The 19,166-nt window shown below is 46.0% G+C and overlaps 1 protein-coding gene across 2 annotated transcripts in view; it reads right to left on the bottom strand.

Annotated features, from left to right (window-relative positions):
- Positions 1–19,166, bottom strand: part of Rad51b (RAD51 paralog B) — a 754,045-nt gene that overhangs the window by 202,106 nt on the left and 532,773 nt on the right. The window contains exons 2-3 of one of the 2 annotated variants that reach the window (XR_004946474.1): positions 14,006–14,084; positions 2,648–3,439 (exon numbers count right to left, since the gene is read on the bottom strand). Coding sequence is in view for 1 of the 2 variants with exons in the window: in XM_036205342.1 (XP_036061235.1) it covers positions 14,006–14,084 (79 nt within the window). In the remaining variant the exon portion in view is untranslated. Of the gene's footprint in view, positions 1–2,647; positions 3,440–14,005; positions 14,085–19,166 lie in introns of those variants that run through there. The other variant, XM_036205342.1, reaches the window with a different exon arrangement.

The raw sequence follows: 19,166 nt of genomic DNA, 5'->3' as shown, positions 1-19,166 counted from the left end.
CAACCAGGATATCTATTAGGTGATGCAGAACCCCAAACAATACAGATGAATGTGTGTGTGTGTCTATCTGTGTCTCTGTGTGTCTGTCTGTGGTGTGTGTGTGTGTGTGTCTGTGTGTCTATCTGTGCCTCTGTGTGTCTGTGTGTGTCCATCTGTGTCTCTGGTGTCTTTCTGTGGGGTGTGTGTGTGTGTGTGTGTGTGTGTCTGTGTGTGTCTGTGTGTCTATCTGTGCCTCTGTGTGTCTGTCTGTGTGTGGTGTGTATGTATGTCTGTGTCTCTGGTGTCTGTCTGTGGTGTGTGTATATGTGTAAACATTGGAGGAAATGTGTCCTCAAAAGAGACAAAAAGATGCAGCTCTTGCGAGACCCAAGAGCACCCCCAAAGAAGGGCAAAAAGAAAGAAGGCAGGAAGGGAGGGAGGGAGGGAGGGAGGGAGGGATGGAGGGAAGGAAGGAAGGAAGGAAGGAAGGAAGGAAGGAAGGAAGGAAGGACAGAGAGACCCTCCTAGAGCTCCCATCACTAGGCCATGTTCTTGTGGCTATCCAGCCTGAAGATGGCTGTCTGCATATGCAAAACTGATTTACTTGGGTACCCTGATAAGTGGAAGTGGAGTCAAGTACTGTGGACTGGAAACAGCGGTAAGGAGTCGGGAAGAGAGGTGTTGCCGGGAAGGAAAGGGCCATCATGCATAGGTACCTCCAGCTAGCTTTGGCCAGAAAGTCAGTCCAAACACACATTGTTACCCTGCTAATACCAGTCTGGGGAAGCATGAGAAGAGATCTCTACCTCCTTCTCAACCAGGCATTGCAGGTAGATCTGGGAGAGCTGGCCCTGATAAGAATTCTTATGCAAATGGCTTTTTGTCACAGTTGTCCAAGGATCTTACCTACAGGCTGGAGTAAAGTGTCTCAGCCTCCCTGTGCTGGGCACCGGAAACTGTAGGCAAGAAACATGGGTACTTTTTCCTTCCCTATGGCAAGACCTCTAAGGCAAAAGACAGATGAATGAGGGAAAAGCATACACATTTATCTAATGTGCTCTATATGACACGGAGACCCAAAGAAACAGGAAAACATGTAGTTTTTTTTTTTTTTTTTCCTTTTAAAGAGAGTGGGCAGAAGTCTGAGTGGAGGAGAAGCAGGTGTGACCTACTGTAAGCTAGGGGGCAGATACAGCTGGCCGGTTGACTCAGTCTTCTCTTCACCAGAGTGCCTTTGAGAGATAAGAGCATTCCTTTCCTCCAGGCCCAGGGAGGGCACCTCTGGGATGACGTCTTTATGACTTATTTTAGGGGAAAGCTGGCTAGGTTTTACGACCTGTTCAGGGGAACAGGGGAAAGGGAGAGAGGGGAAGCCATCAATCTTCCCTCTGCTGTTTCCTTACACACGGGGCTAGTGCACACTAAACTTCATCACCATCTCAAACACTCCTTTTGTTGTCTTAAGTTAGCCAATCTGTGTCATAAGAATGTACGAGAGAAATTTACATTTAATCAGCTTGGTTTGCATAAGCATTCTATGGAAAACCACAAGTTCTCAAAATGCCCCTCACTGAGAGGAAGCACAGGGCTTCCAGACCTACACAAATCCTGACTCCCTCATGCTGGGCATGCCTGTGCTCCTCGGGGAACACGTTTCTAGCCCAGCAAGATGTCCTCCCCTGTCCCCTGCAGCATGAGGCTTCACCGTCATCTACCACGAGACTTCATTCCGTTTTGTAGTATAGTTATTAGAATGAATTTCCTCATGATTCGTTTACTGAGTGGGGGGGCGCATATGCTCTATCGCTTATATTGGTCTATACTCAATAGTTACTAAGTTGTTAGTAGACAGTCTCTCATCACCCTCACCTTTTTGCATAGCATTCTCTGGGGTACCAATAGGAGGCAGGGAATGAGGTATAATGCTTATTCTACCTCCTATGACATTTAAGTCTCTGGAGGGGGAGCAGGCAGTACTCTAAAGTTTTGGGTCACCAATAATTTTGATGATAGGTTGCCAGGGGTTGGAAAGATTGTTGTTAAAAATAACTTTATAGTTGGGCATGGTGGTGTATGTCCTGAATCCCAGTAATTAGGAAGTAGGGTTCAAGACTAGTCTGGTCTATATAGCAAGTTTCAGGCCAGCCAGGGCTGCATAGTGAGACAATGTCTCAATAAAAATAAATAACTTTACTTTCTTTCTTTCTTTCTTTCTTTCTTTCTTTCTTTCTTTCTTTCCTTCCTTCCTTCTTTCTTCCTCCCTCCCTCCCCCCTCCTTTCTTCCTTCCTTCCTTCCTTCCTTTCTTTCTTTCTTTCTTTCTTTCTTTCTTTCTTTCTTTCTCCCTCCTCTTCCTCTCCTGTTCTTTGGTGTGTGCAACATGTATGTGTAGAGGTCAGAGGGCAACTTTGGGGAACTGGTTCTTTCCTTCTGACATGTGGGTTCTAGGGATCAAACCTAGGTCATCAGACTTAGTGGCAAGTATCCTTACCCAGTGAGCCATTTTACTAGCCCTGGGAAGATTCAATACTTGACTTTGAAGGGGCTTCAGCCCCCAAACACTGCACTGCACCAGCTCAATCTGATACTTTGCCTAAGAGCCTCTGGGCAGTGGGAACTGGTGGGCCAGGCATCCACGGCAAAGAACGGAATTATCTCATGGGTCACCAATTGATTTATTTGTAATTGAGTGGTCCAGCTTTGGGCTTCAACTCCAAAGAAATCACTTCGTCCTTTATTAAATACCACGAGAGCCTCACTCTTTGTTCTGCAAGGCTACACACACTATCCCAGTGGAACATGAATGTATGCTTACAATAGTTATAATGACCTTCCAGACAATACTAATACCATGCCTGCTTGGCTTCGAAGTTAGATTCGAGCCTGTCAGTGAGTTCTGAGGGCCTCGGCCTCCCTCTGACACAAGAGCAGACCCCCACATCCATGCCCGCCTCCAGCTTCCCCCACGGACTCACTGTTTTCTTTGTGAGTCAGTAACTCTTTGGAGACCCCAATTCTTTCACACCTATTCTTTCTCTTTGCTGGACAATACTTTATTCGGAAATGTTCCCTTCTGTAATTACAAATCTTGTTAGTCCTCCTCCTCCTCTCCCCAGGGGGATTGTGGGGCTTAATTAATTAATGTGGCTAACCCGCTTTGAGGTGCATGGTTGAAAGGTGCTATGTAAGTGCAAATTCCTATTCTGGCTGCTGACATCCCATGGTGGTAAAGCCTCCAGCCCTCTGCATCGAGAGACCGGACAAAGGCTTCCTCATCTTCACCTTCCCTTCCGGGTCTGAAATCACAGTAACCATCTCAACAGCAATCAACCAATTAATCCTCATTATGTTGGCTTCCGGTTCCTTTTTCCAAGCAGTCTTGGTCTTGTTTCATTTCACAAATCACACACACCCCCATCAGCTCCAGACCAAGGCCCCAGCATCCCTATGGCCTCTCTTGGTCTAAAAGGAAAAAGAGAGAGAAAGAAAAGGAAAGTTAAAAAGAAAATGCTGTCATGAAATGTACTACCTTCCCATTAGTAAGCTAAATAAAGCTTTTTCTGCAGCAACATTTCCCTCCCACAGAGCCAACCATGGCATGGCCTAGAGACACCCAGAAATGGCCCAGTCAGTGTTAAGGTCCAGCAACTCTGGCTTGACTGCTGGGAGCCATATACAAAAGGGGAAGTCCTGAGTCTTTGGGAAAGGATCACCCAAAGACTCAGGAGCCCCTCTTGGGGTTTCTGTTATCCCCAAGATTCCCCTGAGAAAGCCAGCTGCCATCTGTAGCCTCAGGAAACCCTCACAAAGGCTGGGAGCCATGATTTAGATGTTTTATGCTACACCTAGCACACCACAACCCTTAACAAATGCCCAGGACTTCCACTACGATGATGGCCATTGAAAGCAGCCCTGTGGGGGAGACTTGGCCTCTCATAGGGACGCTGCTGACCAAAACACTCCTTACAAGGTTGTGCCTCAGGCCCTTTGTTAGAGTGGATGGGGACAAGCCTCGGGGGGTCATGTCTTCAACTGCCTTCATTTATCGCCTCTATTGAAGGGCTCCTTCGGGACATTGGTCAGTCTCTGTGGGAAATGATTTGAAGAGCAACAAAAGAATTTGGGCCCTTTGGGGGGCCTTCAGAATTCAGTAAACATCTGGACATGGAAGGCCAGGTTCTCAAGCAGTCTAGCTGGGGAAATGTCAAAAGAGAGAAAGAGCTATGTGTGTAACGCAAGCGCTTAGTTTTGTGGTGACATTTGTTGTCCAGAGGCACAGGCGCCCCAGTAGGTAGATGGAAGATTTTTCAAAAGCTCCTCTATGTGTCAGGTTTTGTGAGAACGGTTCATTCTTCGTTGGTTCTCATGGCATATGTGGGGAAATGGAAGTTTCGCATGGCTGAGGGAGCAGCGTGTGATGGACGACAGTCTCATTCAGCATGGTTTACAAAAAAACTAAGTCCGGCTGCATAAGCTGGTGGTGGCTCAGCATTTCTGTCACCCTGGAGGTTTGTAAAGCACTTACTAGTCAAGGTAACTTGCTGGATTCTCAGGATGAACACAGTTTAATTGACTAAAACAAAAACAAAACAAAACAAAACAAAAAAACAAAAAATAAAAACACAAAGAAAACAAAACAAACAAGAACAGAAGGAAGAAAAAAGAGGAAGAGAAAGATGTAAAGTGATTTGCATTTCATCCCATGGGTGAGATTCACGACCTGAACTCTTGACTCTCGAAGGCCCCCTTATTGTTGAGTCAATCCATTTAGAACACATTAGTCAGCATGATTCAACATTTGTCACTAATCAGCATTCCCCAGTGTCCCCAAATCTATCCTCAAACAGCAAAAGAAATTGGCCGCTGTCAAGAGACAATGGGATGCGGTTTTTGTCAGTATTAACTAGCTGAATCCAGTTCAAGTCCCATGTTCTCAGGCGCCTTGCCTACTTATCCTGGGCTGGAATGAATCTATCACTTTACCCCTTTCAAGCTCTGCTGCTCAAACCTCTGTAACAGGTGTCAGTTTGTCTTTGATTAAACTTATCTAACTCCATCTTCTTTTGAGCTAAAAGGGACCCCTCCCTGCTTTATGTCCTCTGAATCCAGAGCACCTAGCTTTGTAAACAATAGATGTTCAACTAGTATGATCTGAACTCAACTAACCATCATGGAGCTTAAATCATATTCTAGAAAGAACACCAAGTCCTTTTGGAAGTGATTTTCAAAGAAAATCTACAACCTGGATTGATTTAACATCTTTTGGTATGGACATTTTAACAAATGCAAATTATTAACTCTGCCAATGGCTTCCAGGTTCTATAGGAGGAGCCAGCCTAACTATAGTCCAGGTATTAGAATAAAAGTTTTTATTTATTTTTTTCTTTTTTTGTTTTTTTCGAGACAGGTTTTCTCTGTGTAGTTTTAGTACCTGTCCTGGATCTCGCTCTGTAGACCAGGCTGGCCTTGAACTCACAGAGATCTGTCTGGCTCTGCCTCCTGAGTACTGAACTTAAAGGTGTGCGCGACCACCATCGCTCGGCTAAGATTTTTCTTTTCTAACCTTATTTCAACAGGTATTTTGTTCAATGTTTACAGAAAACAAAAGTGTAGGCAGGGAAAAATAAATTTGAGAAAAAAATGTGCTTAGTCTGTGACTTGGGACCCAAGTTCATACCTAACCCACATACTAGTAGAACACATACTTAAGTTCCTGCTTGAAAGAGGTTCTGTTCTGGACTGGGGTGGGGTTGGGACAGGAGTTCTGAGTGCTGATCCTTGGTACAATAACTGACTGCTGTGGTGTACCTTATTCTTCTGCTACATTCTCTGGAACCAAAGAGAACAGGACTGAGAACTTTTAATACATTCAATATTTATGCCTCATTTCAAGGCCGTAACAGCCCTAGGGGCTGTACTATTGCACCTGGAATCTCTGTAACTGGCCCCTGAAGGGGATGTGTTGTTGACATACCTTTCTGTAATGGTAGTAGAGCCCCTTATTTACTTGGGCGCATGACCACTCCGATTAGTAACATTTTCAACTTTTCTTGTCATGGATTTCACTTATTGCTCGCCAACATCATGCACGCAGATGCATGTAATACAGCGTGTAGCTTCTGGGTAATTAACCTGAGAGGAAGGGGACACTTTCTCTCTCACCTGGATTCTTCGTCAAACACAAATCCTGCTGCCTGGATGGAGGACATGATGCTGAGCCATTCTGGGCTAAGACAACAATGGGCTATGTGAGGTGTGATGGGGAGGTAAGCTGATAGGCTGGGTCCCTGGACAAACAGGCCAGCTCTGAGTGCATTCCTCCACAGTGCTGTGGGCAATCAGGAGTTCTAAGCACTATGCCACACTGTTTACCTAGGAGTTATACCAGCTAAGTTACAACCCCATTACCCTAAGGAAATTTCTCAAGGGATCATTGTAACAGTATGACGGATGCATCTTTTAGTTTAAAATATCAAGATTCAAGATTTGGGACTGGCTTGCAGTATGTCATCAGAGGCCCAGCAATTCTGAGAAATAAGTGTCTCTAGGGTTTTCCATGGCAGGGGAAGGGACCCAAAGGCATGAATTTCTTAAACCTCAGACCCAGGCTGGATGCTTTGAATGGGCTCCAAACCCACCCTGGGGGCAGTGAACACAACTCTGTTTCCTTACCTGAAGAGGAGAGTGGTGGGTGAGACCACACGCATCTTACAGGAAATATGTGCACAGCTAACTTCAGGGACAGGGAGGACTCATCAGTAGCCACCTAAGTGGATGCCAGAAGCACACACTGGCTGTGTGGATCTCGCTAGAGGGCACAAAAGCTTACAGTCGGAAGGCAAGGTTGACAGAGGCACACCAAAAGTCCGGGAGAATCATCAAGGCCCACACAGTTGTATACAACTGCACAGAAATGGGCTCTTTTCCTCCAGAGGGAGCGGAAACTGGGAAATCTCTCCGGAAAGAAAGTTGATGTGAAAGAGTCAAGATGAGGCATACAGCCTCTGGAGGCCATTGCCCTTCTCACACATTCCTAGAGAAGCCTCATACCTGCCTACCAAGAGATCTGCAAAGAGATCCTTTGCTCTAAATAATCAAAATTAAAAACAACAACAACAACAACCAAAAACAAGAGAGAAGGGTGGGGTGGGGTGGGGGAGACTGAAGAAATGGATCAGTGGTCAGTGGTTAAGAGCGCTTCCTCCTGCTTTTGCAGAGGACCCTGGTTCAGGTCCTAGCGCCCATCTGGTCACTGACAACCAGTTTCAAGGGATCTGCCACTCTTCTGGCCACCTTAGGCACAGGCAGGCATGCACGCAGGACACAGATACATAGGCACATAAAATGAAGATAAATAAACCTTTACAAAAACGTCCATAAAAAGGAGTTGGATGGCGTCAGTGGAAGATGGTTCCCTGAAGTGAAAGGACACGAGTTACGTGTGTCCGTGTGGACATACCATAGTAACAAGATACATAACAAGAGAAAAGTGGTGAAGTGTATATGAAAAAGCACTAAGGAAACTTCTGGAATGTGCCCCGGAGGAAACCATTCCATGTGGATTCACACCTAGACAGAAAAGCGTTCAAGAATGGCAGAGAAGGAAGTATGACGTGGCGGGGGACGTGACCCTGTGGACGGTGGGGATGTGTTAGAGGAGTTGGCTTGGGGTTAGCTTTAGAGACTCAAGCTTTGCTAAGTATCAGTCCCATTATTGAAGAAAATAAAAAGGAAGAAAGAAACTAGTGGGAATTTAAAAACCTAATTCTAGGTACTACAGACATGTAAAACTCATGTTTTATGACTTCTCTGTTGTTGCATATTAAAAAACGTTTTCCGGCTGAGGTCAGTCATAGAGTGCTTGCCTACAGTGTGCAGGGCACTGGGCTCTGCAGAGACGAAGAGGGAGCTCCTTGAAGCTAACGGTCAGAGGAGAGCAAGTGGACAAGCAGAGGGTGAGTGGTGAGGACGACATGGAAGGGGTCGCAGAGCGCATGTCAGAAGAGCACAGAGCAGCGGGGACACGGACACCTGGGGGCCTGGGGGAGCCTTTTGAGGCTGCTCCAGCTCCCGGAGTGGGGAGGGTGGGGGTGGGCAGGGACACAGTGACAGGCCAGCTCTGCCTCCCTCTCTATGACCTCTGGGAGGGGACTTAGTGTTGTCTGCTCCGCTCAATCTCAGGGCTCTTGGCCCAGTGTCTCACATGAATGCTGGGCTGTGCCAGATATGTGGGATGGATTTACCATGCAGACGCTTGCTTCTGTACTGGGATGGAAATAAATTGAGAATTTTCTGTGTCATTTTGAGTCCAGGAGGAAAAAAAAAAAGACATTTAGGTGGACTACAGATTCCAACTGCAGGGTAACGAGCCCACATGGCAGTATCTGGGGGAAAGAATTCTTCAGCACGATCTCCCAAAAGGGCTTAGGACTAAGAAAACGGGGTTGGAGACTGTTTATGGCAAACACACAGAACCGATTAATGTCTTTCTCCAGGAGCTCCCAAAGGTGTTCAAACAAGGCATTTTTCGACACTAAAAGCAAGAAAGCAGGGTCACAGCTGTCCAGCTCCCCAAGGAAACAGCGTCATGGCTCTGGTTCCATCTGAGTCTGTGAAGTAAATGGCTAAAGCGAGTTTTGTATCTAGCACCCTCTCAGGACTTGGGTTGGGGTAGCTCAGGCTCCTCTCAGGCTCCCCACCCCATCTCAGCTCCTTCAAACCTAAACTAGTACAGGACAGCCCAGAGCCTAGAGCCAACATATCATGCCAGACGCTGGTGTTGTAAAAACAATGGAAGACACACATGCTTCCGTCTTACTGGCCAATGAAACTGTCTTCTGTCGTGCTTAAAACAACTTGGTTTTCTGTTTTCCCAACCACTTCCTGGATTCCTGAGGAAAGGAGGATGCAAGGCCAAGCATGAACAGTGTGCCTCGCCATCCATCCTTTCCAATCTCTGAGCCAGCTTCTTCCTTGGAAGCGCCTTTACCCAGTCATAGCCCCTCCCCACCAAAAAAACAGGGCTTGCTCTAGGGGGGCCAGAGGACTTCTCCCATCCCGTACCCCCACCCCCAGCATCAGCAACACACCCGGCTGTTCTTGGTGCACATTTGGAGCTCACTGAGACATGAGGCATGAGCAGAGAGACAGGTCAAGTGGGAGTTTCCTGTAATTTCTCCCTTTTCTTTTGTGGCCAGGTGCTCTGGGTGGGGGGCACCCCATTAAAACCTACCCCCAAAGTCAGCTGCTTTTCCCTGGCCCTCAGTCCTGGCAGCTCTCTGCTTCACTCAGCCCTTTGCAAACTTTTCCGCTTGGTGGGTACCAAGGCTTCCATGGAGGGGAAAAGGAAAATTAGATTCGCAGTTCCTTTCCATTCCCAACATTCTCATTCCGGTTGCCCAAAGGGCTGGACTCTCCCTCTAACTCCACCTGGCCCCCTCCTAGAGGCCAGGCCACTTGGAAGCTGGTGGCCAGGAGCTCGCTCCCTCTTCTTTGGGGCCTAAGCATTTTCAGGGTCTAGGGCCTATCGAGGAGGCAGAATCCCAGACAAACGCTGGGCAGACAAAGGAGATGCAAACAGGATGGATGGTATTACCATGTTAATGGCTTCAGTCCAGCAGCCTCCTGAAGATGCCTGGGGAGGGTGGTTCTTTCTTTTACTTTTTCTTTTCTTTCTTTCTTTCTTTCTTTTTTTTTTTTAAGGAGAATAGTTCCACTTTCTATTTTACTGCAACAATAGCGTGGACTGGCTCCTTCAAGTGTTTCAAAAAAGCAGCTTGAGAACTCTCTCCCCAGCCCCTCGGTCTTTCCAGCCAGCCCTTTCATTGTCTCTCCCGTCCCAGTGAACAAAGGGGAGGGACCAGTGTCAGGCGCCGGTTGCTGCCTGCTCTCGGCATCCTAATCCTCAGAACCAGTGAGGGGAAAGGCCCGTGGAGCTGGTCAATCACATTTTGCCCTCACCTTTCATCCCCCCCCTCTGCTGTGCGCTCAGAGGGCTGCAGGTATTAGGAGTCTTGGGGTTTGCCGAGGATAAAAGGCACCGAGGGACCATTCCCACGGTCACGGTCCCCGCCCCCGGAGCAGCCGGTAGGAGCAAACTGCGCTTGCCCACCACCCCAGCCCGCCTCTCTCCCAGAGACTGACATCAAGCTACAATGGCACCTGCTGCTCTTGCTAGCCCAGGACCTGCCCCAGCCTCCTGCCCAATCTTCCTGCCACCCTTCTCTGTGCCCTGCAGGTCCCACCAGGAGCTTCATGCTCACTTTGGCTGCCGAGCAGCCCCTCCCACCTCAAAGCTCTGTGGCCGGCACTGCTGGTATCTCCCCAGGTTTATGGCACACCGAGCAAGGCTTCTCTGCTTTCAACCTGCGGACTATGCAGATCTTTCAGCACGCTCATCTGCTAAGGATGGGGTGGGGGGGGAGCAAGCTTGGTGTTTCAGCCTGTGGTGATCTCAAGGGAACGACTGTACTGAGGGAGGAGAGAGGTAAAGGGTAAGCATGTGGCCCCCCAGGAGAAGCAGAGAAATGAAGTCTGGAGGCCTTTAGAGATCGCCCAGGCTGCTTGCTGCGGTCCAAGCCACAGGCCACATGATCTGCATACACAAACATATATGACCATGGACATATATGCACACACAACATCACATGGAAGGATCCAATGTATGTGATATAACCTGATATCTTCCCGTTCCCCTTCCTCCCCTCTCTCCCCACCTCCCTTTGTTCCTCAGTGCTGGTTATACTGTATCAGTTTCATCCCAGCTCGCTACACAGGTTACTGTACAGTTCTTACAGCTGCCCCCCCCCCCCCCGACTTTTCTCAAAATCACAGCAGAGCTGGAACTGAAAACCAAGTGTTCTTTCTAATAACCGAGGCTCTTGACTTTCTGGGGAGAACAGCTCCCCTCATCACCTCCCCCTCCCTCCCAGAAGAGCCAGGAGTACATGGCAGGAGAGCCGGGCCTGTGAGGTTGTGTTCAGGCCCATTGCGGACAGGGGAAGCAGGGTCCCCTAGAGAGAGAGGTACTTCTGGGGGAGTAGAACCAAGATGGCAGCCTAGAAATCAGCCAGGGAGGTTTGGAGCCCCTCCCCGGGCATGATTTTGTTGGCTGGGGGCTTAGCATCCTGACAATTTCTTGAATTTTTCTCTTTCCTAGACACATTGCTCCGGTCCATCCCCTTCAGTAACACACTTTCTTTCTGGTTTCTAGCTTTCTCTGTAGTTATTCTTTGCTTACTATTACACTATTATTGTTGTTGTGTGTGCACGCACACGTCCATGCACATACTTGACATAACATGCATGTGGAGGTCAGGGAACAATTTTTGACACATGTTCTCTTCTTCCAATCCTGTTTTTTCCCCTTTCTTTTTAGATTCTGTTCTATGTGCATGAGTGTTTTGCCCGCATGTATGTATGTGCACCACATGTGTGCCTGGTATCCACAGAGACCGGATGAGGCAGTGGATCCCCTGGAGCCACCAGTGAATGCTGGGAATCACACCTGGGTCCTCTGCCAGAGCAGCAGTCACATTCAGCTGCTGAGCCATCTGTCCAGCTCCTCTCCATCTGGGTTTTGAGAGGCTGGGTCTCTCTTGTTAGATCTGCCATGCTATGTACTCCAGGCTAGCCCAGCTGGGGGGCGGGGGTCCGGGGGAGGAGTCTCCTGCCTTTGCCTCTCATCTATAGGATTGCTGTGATTATGGGTAAGTGCCAGTGCATCTGGGTTTTGTTGTTGTTTGTTTTTACTGTGGGTTCGCTCAGGCTGTAGGGTTTCTGAGATCCTTACTGTTGGTTTTCACCTCCGCCCACCAAGTATATACCCAGTTTCTACTCTTCTCTCTACAATTCCCTCTTCTCTGTGTGAAACACGATCTTAGGAGTGGACATGAGGGAGCTAAAGCAGGGAATCTTGTCCCTGCAAACACTCTCAGTGTTCTCCACTTTAGACAAGCTTAGAGATGTTTCACAGCAAGGCTTTCAGTATAAGCTAGCTGGGCAGAACAGATTCTTTTCTTCCTGAATTTAGCTTGCAACCTTCCTTAGACTTTCTGAAATCTTATTCTTAACTTTCTGTTTACTAGACCACTAATCTTCTAAGACAGGCTCTAAAAATGGAGCCCTCAAAATCCACACTGTTCACTAGGTAAATACAAACCCAGCTTTCTGATCGCTTATTAGTTATACACCCTTAGAGAGTATCTAACAAAGGGGCCTGCTGTTTGCTTTGCTTAATCTGGTCTTAAAATCTCTGCTTCTTTGTCAGAAAACAATATTTGCAATTGTAAAAAAAATATTTACCAAGGAACTTGGATAGCATAAGTCAAAGGGTAAGAGCCAAAGGTCAGTGGTTCTTACCCCAAATTTCTGTGGACCTGAGAGTCTCCCGCTGGGGAGCTCAGCTGCGCGAAACAAACACACTGCTTGAGAGTCCATTAAGAAGCAGACATTCTAGAGGGGGACGGGAAGGGGGGCTGCAGTTCCTCATCCAGAAGCAGGAACTCCCCATCTTGCCCCTGCTGGGTCTCTGCAATGAAGTGATCTCCTTGGGGACACGGAAGCAACTGCCCTGTTTAACAAACCTGGGGGAAAACCCGAGTTCATAAAACCCAGCAGGGCAGACATTCCCCCATGCAAAGCAATAGCAAATGTTCTCTGGCTGGGGCAGATGCTCACCTATGCATCCCCGTGGGTGGGGTCTCTGGCTTTACAGTGGAGACAAATGTGTATCCTGAACACTCCTTAATCCATAGATCGGTTCTAGACAAGTGACTCCACGGGCTGAATCGTCTAAGTTTTAAATTTACCCTTGCATGTTAACTATTTTCTGGAAAGACCTGGCAATATCAAGAGCCTCTCCTAACCAGGTGCCCAGAAACTAGGATTGAACCTCCACTCAAGTGAGTTCCAGTTCATGGCCCGATGGAGTTCTGCTTTGAGCAAGAACCCAGCTCTTTTAAAGTCAAGGACCATGACGTCACAAAGTCCAAACTAGAAGAAGCATCTTTGGGACTTCAGCACAGGGAAGTGGGGCTCCAGGAATCCCACACACAGCCCTGCAGGTTGTGGGTTAAGAGGGAGATCTTGGCCAGGCAGGCACTGACAACTTGTTCACAGTTCACACCACAGGATCTGCTGTGGAGATGGTGGGGGCAAGTTCTCACCAACAATCAGAAGTGTTCTCAACATTCTCCTAAGGTAAATACCAGCTTCAAAGGCGACGGCCATCTGCTTACTTACAAGATCATTATGGGGCTGAGGAGACAGCTCAACAGGTCAAGGGCTTGCTGGGAAAATGTGACGACTGGAGTTTGGAACCCCAGGCCCCATGTGAAAAGTTGGTGGTTGTGGCAGCCCACCAACAATCCCAGGACAGGAGGCAGGGATAGAAGACTCCCTGAAGCAAGCTGGCCAGCCCTACTAGCCAGAAGGGAGAACTCCACGTTTAGCAAGGGACCTGGCCTCAGATATAAGGCAGGCAGTAATTGAGGAAGATGCCCGTCAATTTCAGGTTTCATTATGCACAGGCACCTGACCATATACATGAAAACACACACATACATATACATTTACATATGTATGTATGTATATATATAAAATCTATAGTCATAGTGCTTCATATTGATCTACAGAATCTCAACGGATTAAGCCCTAATTTTTTGTTATTATTGTCCCATTTGAAGGTTTTTTGTTTTGTTTTTCTTTTTGTTTTGTTTGTTATAACACAACAATATAAGTGAGCATTCAACCACTAAACAACAGCCCCAGCCAGTCCTTCCATTCTGTTACTAAATCCTGTTGCTCTTCCTTCTTCCTGTCAAATTCTTGTTACAACTTGCCAAATCTCTTGATCTTATCAGGGTTAAAAAAAAAAAAAAGAAAAGAAACAAATCACCGGTTAATTCACCTTGGCCTTTGAATTGTCCTGAGCTAGCATCTAAAAGGACCCAAGCAGTGCTGGCCACTGGCTGTGGGCAGCATTGAGAAGAACATGCTCCCAGTGGTCATTCAGCGGAAGGATCTTACCTTGAAGAACCAGGCCTTCCCCTCTGATGGTGTAGACGAAGGAGGTGAAGGGAGCCAGAGGGGATTTGGCAATGAGAATCTGCACAGAAAGCATATTTTCCAGAGTTAGACAGACGTTTAGTGTGATCCTCTACTAGCTTCCTTTCTTCTTGGCTAGCCTACGACTACAATGCATCAGATTTATTATGACAAATAGTTTAGAGAGCTGGGCATGACGGCACACACCTTTAATCCCACCTCTCAGGAGGCAGAGATAGGCAGAGCTCTATGTGTTGGAGGCCAACCCAGTCTACATAGTTAAGTTCTGGGACTGTCAGGGCCATGAGGAGACATTTTTGTCTCAAAAAAGCAGTATCGACAACAAAGATTTGCTTTAGAACCAAATGTTTGAATGAGTCTTAATCATCTCAGAGTGGCCAACTAGGAAAGACACTTATCCCAACCACTATGCCACTAAGCCAGTGGTTCTCAACCTGTGGGTAGTGACCTCTTTGGGGAGCGAACGATCCTTTCACAGGGGTCATGTAAGACCATCAGACAACACAGATATTTACATTATGATTCATAACAGCAGCAAAAGTACAGTGATGAAATAGCAATGAAAATAATTCTGTGGTCAAGGATCACAATGACATGAAGGAACTGTATTAAAGGGTCCCAGCCTCAGGAAGGCTGAGAACCCCGGCACTAAATACTATATTCTTAAACAAATTCTTCCAGAAATAAGATAATTTTTTGTGACATGGTCAAATAGTTACTATCATGGCAAACATTCATAATAACTTGCTAAGGCAAAGTCATGCTAAGCTGTTTATTTGCCCTGGCCTGGATTCCTTACAGAGTGTGCTTCTACTCTTTATCTTGTGACTCTTTTCTCTAGCTAAAAGCCTGGTCGGGCTTTCTCTGTTGGATTTTGACTGTGGTTTGGCTACAGGGTGTGCTTTGGCTTATGCCAGTTCCCAGTCTAGGCCTCAAGTATTTCCATCTGTTCTCTTCTCCTCCTGCCATAGCCAGAAGAAAACAGGTTCAAGCTAGTCAGCTATCCCAGGAGAGTCAGAGATGCCTGGGACAGAGCTAGCCACCCAGGCCACCGCAGGGGACCTACACGTGTGAGAGTTAAATATTGCTGCATGCCTCTGAATGTTTGGTGGCGTCGTTATGAAGCACTATTGCACATGAGTTGACCTGTACTCCTGCAAAAATGAAATTCCAGAAGTTTTTGGAACAATGTCATTCTCCTAAGACAAATGCCTCTTATAAAGAAGGTGATTATTTGTTAAAAATGATTTGTATAAAATCATTTTGAAGAATATGCATGCATGCCTATATACACATATATATGTATGTATCTGGGAGGATATATATAGTGCTGCATGTATATATACATACATATGCATGTATCTGCATGCATATACACACACACACATATGTGTATATATATATATATATATATATATATATATATATATATCTCAAGTGCTTATCAATGAGTACGCGAACTAGTTATGTGAAACACAAAATAATCAGCATATATTTATTTGGAATAAAATAACAATTTCAGAATGGCAACATGGCTCACTGGTTAAGGCAGTTACTGTCAAGCCTGTAACAACTGAGTTTGATCCTCAAGACCCAGAGAGTGAAAATGAAAGAACCAACTCTTAAAAGAATTACAAAGAATCAAATCTTCATCTGACCTTCGCATGTAAACCCCAGCATGTATATGCGTGCACACACACACACACACACACACACACACACACACACACCCTAAATGTAAAAAATAAAGTTTCATTAAAAAGTCCAGAAAATAATTGGTAGATTATTTTATTATAATATTTCTGCTCAACAAACATGTATCCTGTTTTATAAGTAAAAATAACTTCATTAAAAATTGTGGCAATTTGTCACAGACTCACTTTGGTGGTCAAGGAAGCAAAGAAAAGGAAGAAATGATTCCAAACCATAAAAAAGCTTACACATATGTCTCAATCTATCTCAATTCAACATCTGTCAACAGTCAATTATATATAAAGATTACAAGCTTTGGTGACAGGGTTTGAACATCATCCTTCAGCTAGGTGCCTGGGCAGAACCCACTAGTTTCTCTTATCACACTGTACTCTTTCTAGTAAGTAACTTCCAAGTTCCTACATTTCTTTGCCTTTTTTTTTTTTTTTTTTTTTTTTTTGCACTAAACATGGCCATGGGCACAAGCTTTGGTTGACAGAAAGTAAGCAGAAACGACAGGTAAGACTTTGGACTGCGTTTTCATAAGAAATTGAATGCCCTTCACGTTTCCCTTCCTCCTTCCCAAGGGCAGGAACACGTCCCAACCATGAGGACACCAGTGTCAATGACACCATGTGTGTGGAGAAACTAGGCATCGGAGAGTATCCGTGCCTCCCACCCGGGCCCCTGGCTTCTTAGGACAGAACCACTTGTCTTTGCCTCTGTATTGCAGATGTGTTTGCTATTTACACTACAGTCTGGACCAGTGTTGTGATTCTAGATGGCCAGAGTGCTTTGAATCTTAGTTTTTCTCATATAAATAAAGATTAAAAAAATACCTGTCTAAATAGATTATGGTAAGAATTAAATAAGAAAAATGCTTGTCACTGTATCCAACACAGTGTAAGCATAAAATGAGTAAGAGGAACTCAGCCCATCACACATTTGTTTCCCAAATGCCCTCTCACCACCGAGAAACAATACACTTTGTTTTCACTAGAAGGGAGTCTCTAACTGGATCTTGATCATTTTTATAGCTGCTCTAAAATTATTTGACACACTTGCTCATCGTTCTTAGAACCAATGATGTCAAAAGCATCTCATCTGAAAGTTAAGGTGGTTCATTAGTTTGGGGATGGCTCATGTGAAGTTTAAGAATGTTCCTTCAGTGGGGAGCGGCGTGGCATAAGAGAGGAGAGTGTATTTCAAACTCGAATATAATAACTTGCCGGTCCTGTAGACACGTGGATTCTGACTTGGTAGATTTGAAAGGGGACTGAGAAGTCTGGATGGATCCTCACAGGCTCCCACTAATCATACATGGGTGACCTCACTGAAGAGTCTAAACTGGAAAAGTATGAGGTGAGAGGCCTGCAGCCAGTTAGAAGGCCACTGGGGTAAGTTTGGGATGAAAATGAGATGGACCTATACTGAATTAAAGAAAATAAACAACACCATAAACTAGGATCTTTATAGCCTATGTGTAGCAACTAGATGCAAAGCCCAAAGGATAAGATCAAGTAGCAAGAAATACTATCATATTTTGGACGTTATATTATCATTTTTACAGAAGTTGAGAAGTAGAAAATAATGTTGATGAAACATTGCCTTTGAACCTAAGCCTTCTGACCCTTGACACCATGCCTGTCACCTTCGGAACAAGGTCCCCAGCCTGAGCTGAGAGTACAGTGTGTCTAGCAGGACTTTCTTGCAGGCAGTCACAGGGTTTGGACAGGCCACTGGTTAAAACGCTGTCTTGGAGCAGAATTTCAGATGAGACATCACGAAGATAATCTGAGTGCAGTTAGCAAGAGGCAGTGAGATAACACAGGTCAGATGGAGCCCATTTCCTTCTGGGGAGAGGGAGAAGGGAACTTTCTGGGGATCGATGAGAGGGCTATCTCCAACATGAAATTATCTAATTGTAGCAAAAAAAAAAAAAAAGTGATAAGTTTCGTGATACCCCACTGGATAAAGTGAGGACGAGTTAGGCTGGATGTTGACTTTTAAGTGCGTTTGTAAGTGGTCCCATGATCCTTAGCAACCTCTAGTAGGTGGTACTGAACCAAGCCTTGGCCCTGGCAGGTTCAACATTTTTACTGAGATAGGTGAGGATGTTGCTGGATTCAACCAGACCCTTTCACAAACGTGGAGCCAGCAGGAAAGAAAGCAACAAACTACTGCTTCAACACATCTTCCATCCTAAAGGAGGCCAAAGGGGATACAAGGAGGGAGGCGTTGCGCGAGGCGATTCTGTATGCTCTGAAGGGAAACCCAGCAAAGAGCAGAGGAGATGACTTGTGATCAGGTACGTGGTCGGCTTCAAATGGAAGAGCACTAACGTGGGCTGAGGATCATGTAACTGAACACACTGAAGGGATGCTGAGTGGATGGGAGGTAACAGAAGACAAAGGTAGACAGTTTAGACATTAGACCAGACAACGATGGTATCTAACAGAATCTCAATTTGGGTAAAAAGTTGAGACAAAGCCTACATATCTTTTAGTAAAAGGTGAAAGACTTGCATATTAAGAGGTAACCAGAGAATCCTACACATTTTGTAGGATAATATTTCATTGAAATAAAATATCAGGTCTTCTTTTTGGGAATCAGAGCACTGGTTATGGGTTACAGAGTAGGAGAGATGAGGCCTGGCATTCAGAAAATGGGCTAGGAACGGTAGTGAAATGGATCAGTTGTGAGGTGAAAAACCTAGTGTGCTCTCGGGTTGTAAGCTCAGCATCGACAATGGGAGGTTGTGTCGGCAAAATACACTCAGTGAATGCAGTGTGTAGGGATAGAGGCCCAAACCCAAAAGGAGAGCTGACAAATAGGGAAAAAACACAGGCAGTGGAACATCCAAAGCAATTCATGATCACCAGCACTGAGATGCTGTCATGAAGGTCGGAGTCGCTGAGGTGAAGGCCCACGTTACTTCTGAGTTTTCATATGTATGTTTCACACATACTAGCCAGGGAAAATAGAAAATCACTTTTTCGTGTCCTAGATGTCAGGGAAGATAGTGATGCACGCTGTATGTCTTTGTAAATACGCAAAGATTCCTCTCTCTTAAAAAATGACCCAATCACCCATACCTTTGCTCCTTTGGCCATTCAAATCATAAGCTAGCTCGCGTGTGTGTGTGTGTGTGTGTGTGTGTGTGTGTGTGTGTGTGTGTGTGTACAGGATACAGACTCTGGATGTCTTCCACCATTACTCTCAACCCTATTTTTGACAGTGTCTCTAACTGAATCTGGGGCTCACCATTTTGGCTCAACTGGCTGGTCATCGGGCCCCTAGGATGCTCCTATCTCTGAAGGCTGCCTCTGAGAACTGGGGTTACAGGTACACCCGGCCATGCCTGTCTTTCTACAGAGATTCTAAGGAACTGAACTCGGGCAGTCGTAGTTCCATAGCGAGCACTTTACTC

This window comes from Onychomys torridus, chromosome 14 (genome assembly GCF_903995425.1).
Source record: "Onychomys torridus chromosome 14, mOncTor1.1, whole genome shotgun sequence".
Lineage (NCBI taxonomy): Eukaryota > Metazoa > Chordata > Mammalia > Rodentia > Cricetidae > Onychomys > Onychomys torridus.
The sequence above is the reverse complement of the archived record's forward strand: the minus strand, read 5'-3'. Positions and strand labels throughout refer to the sequence as shown.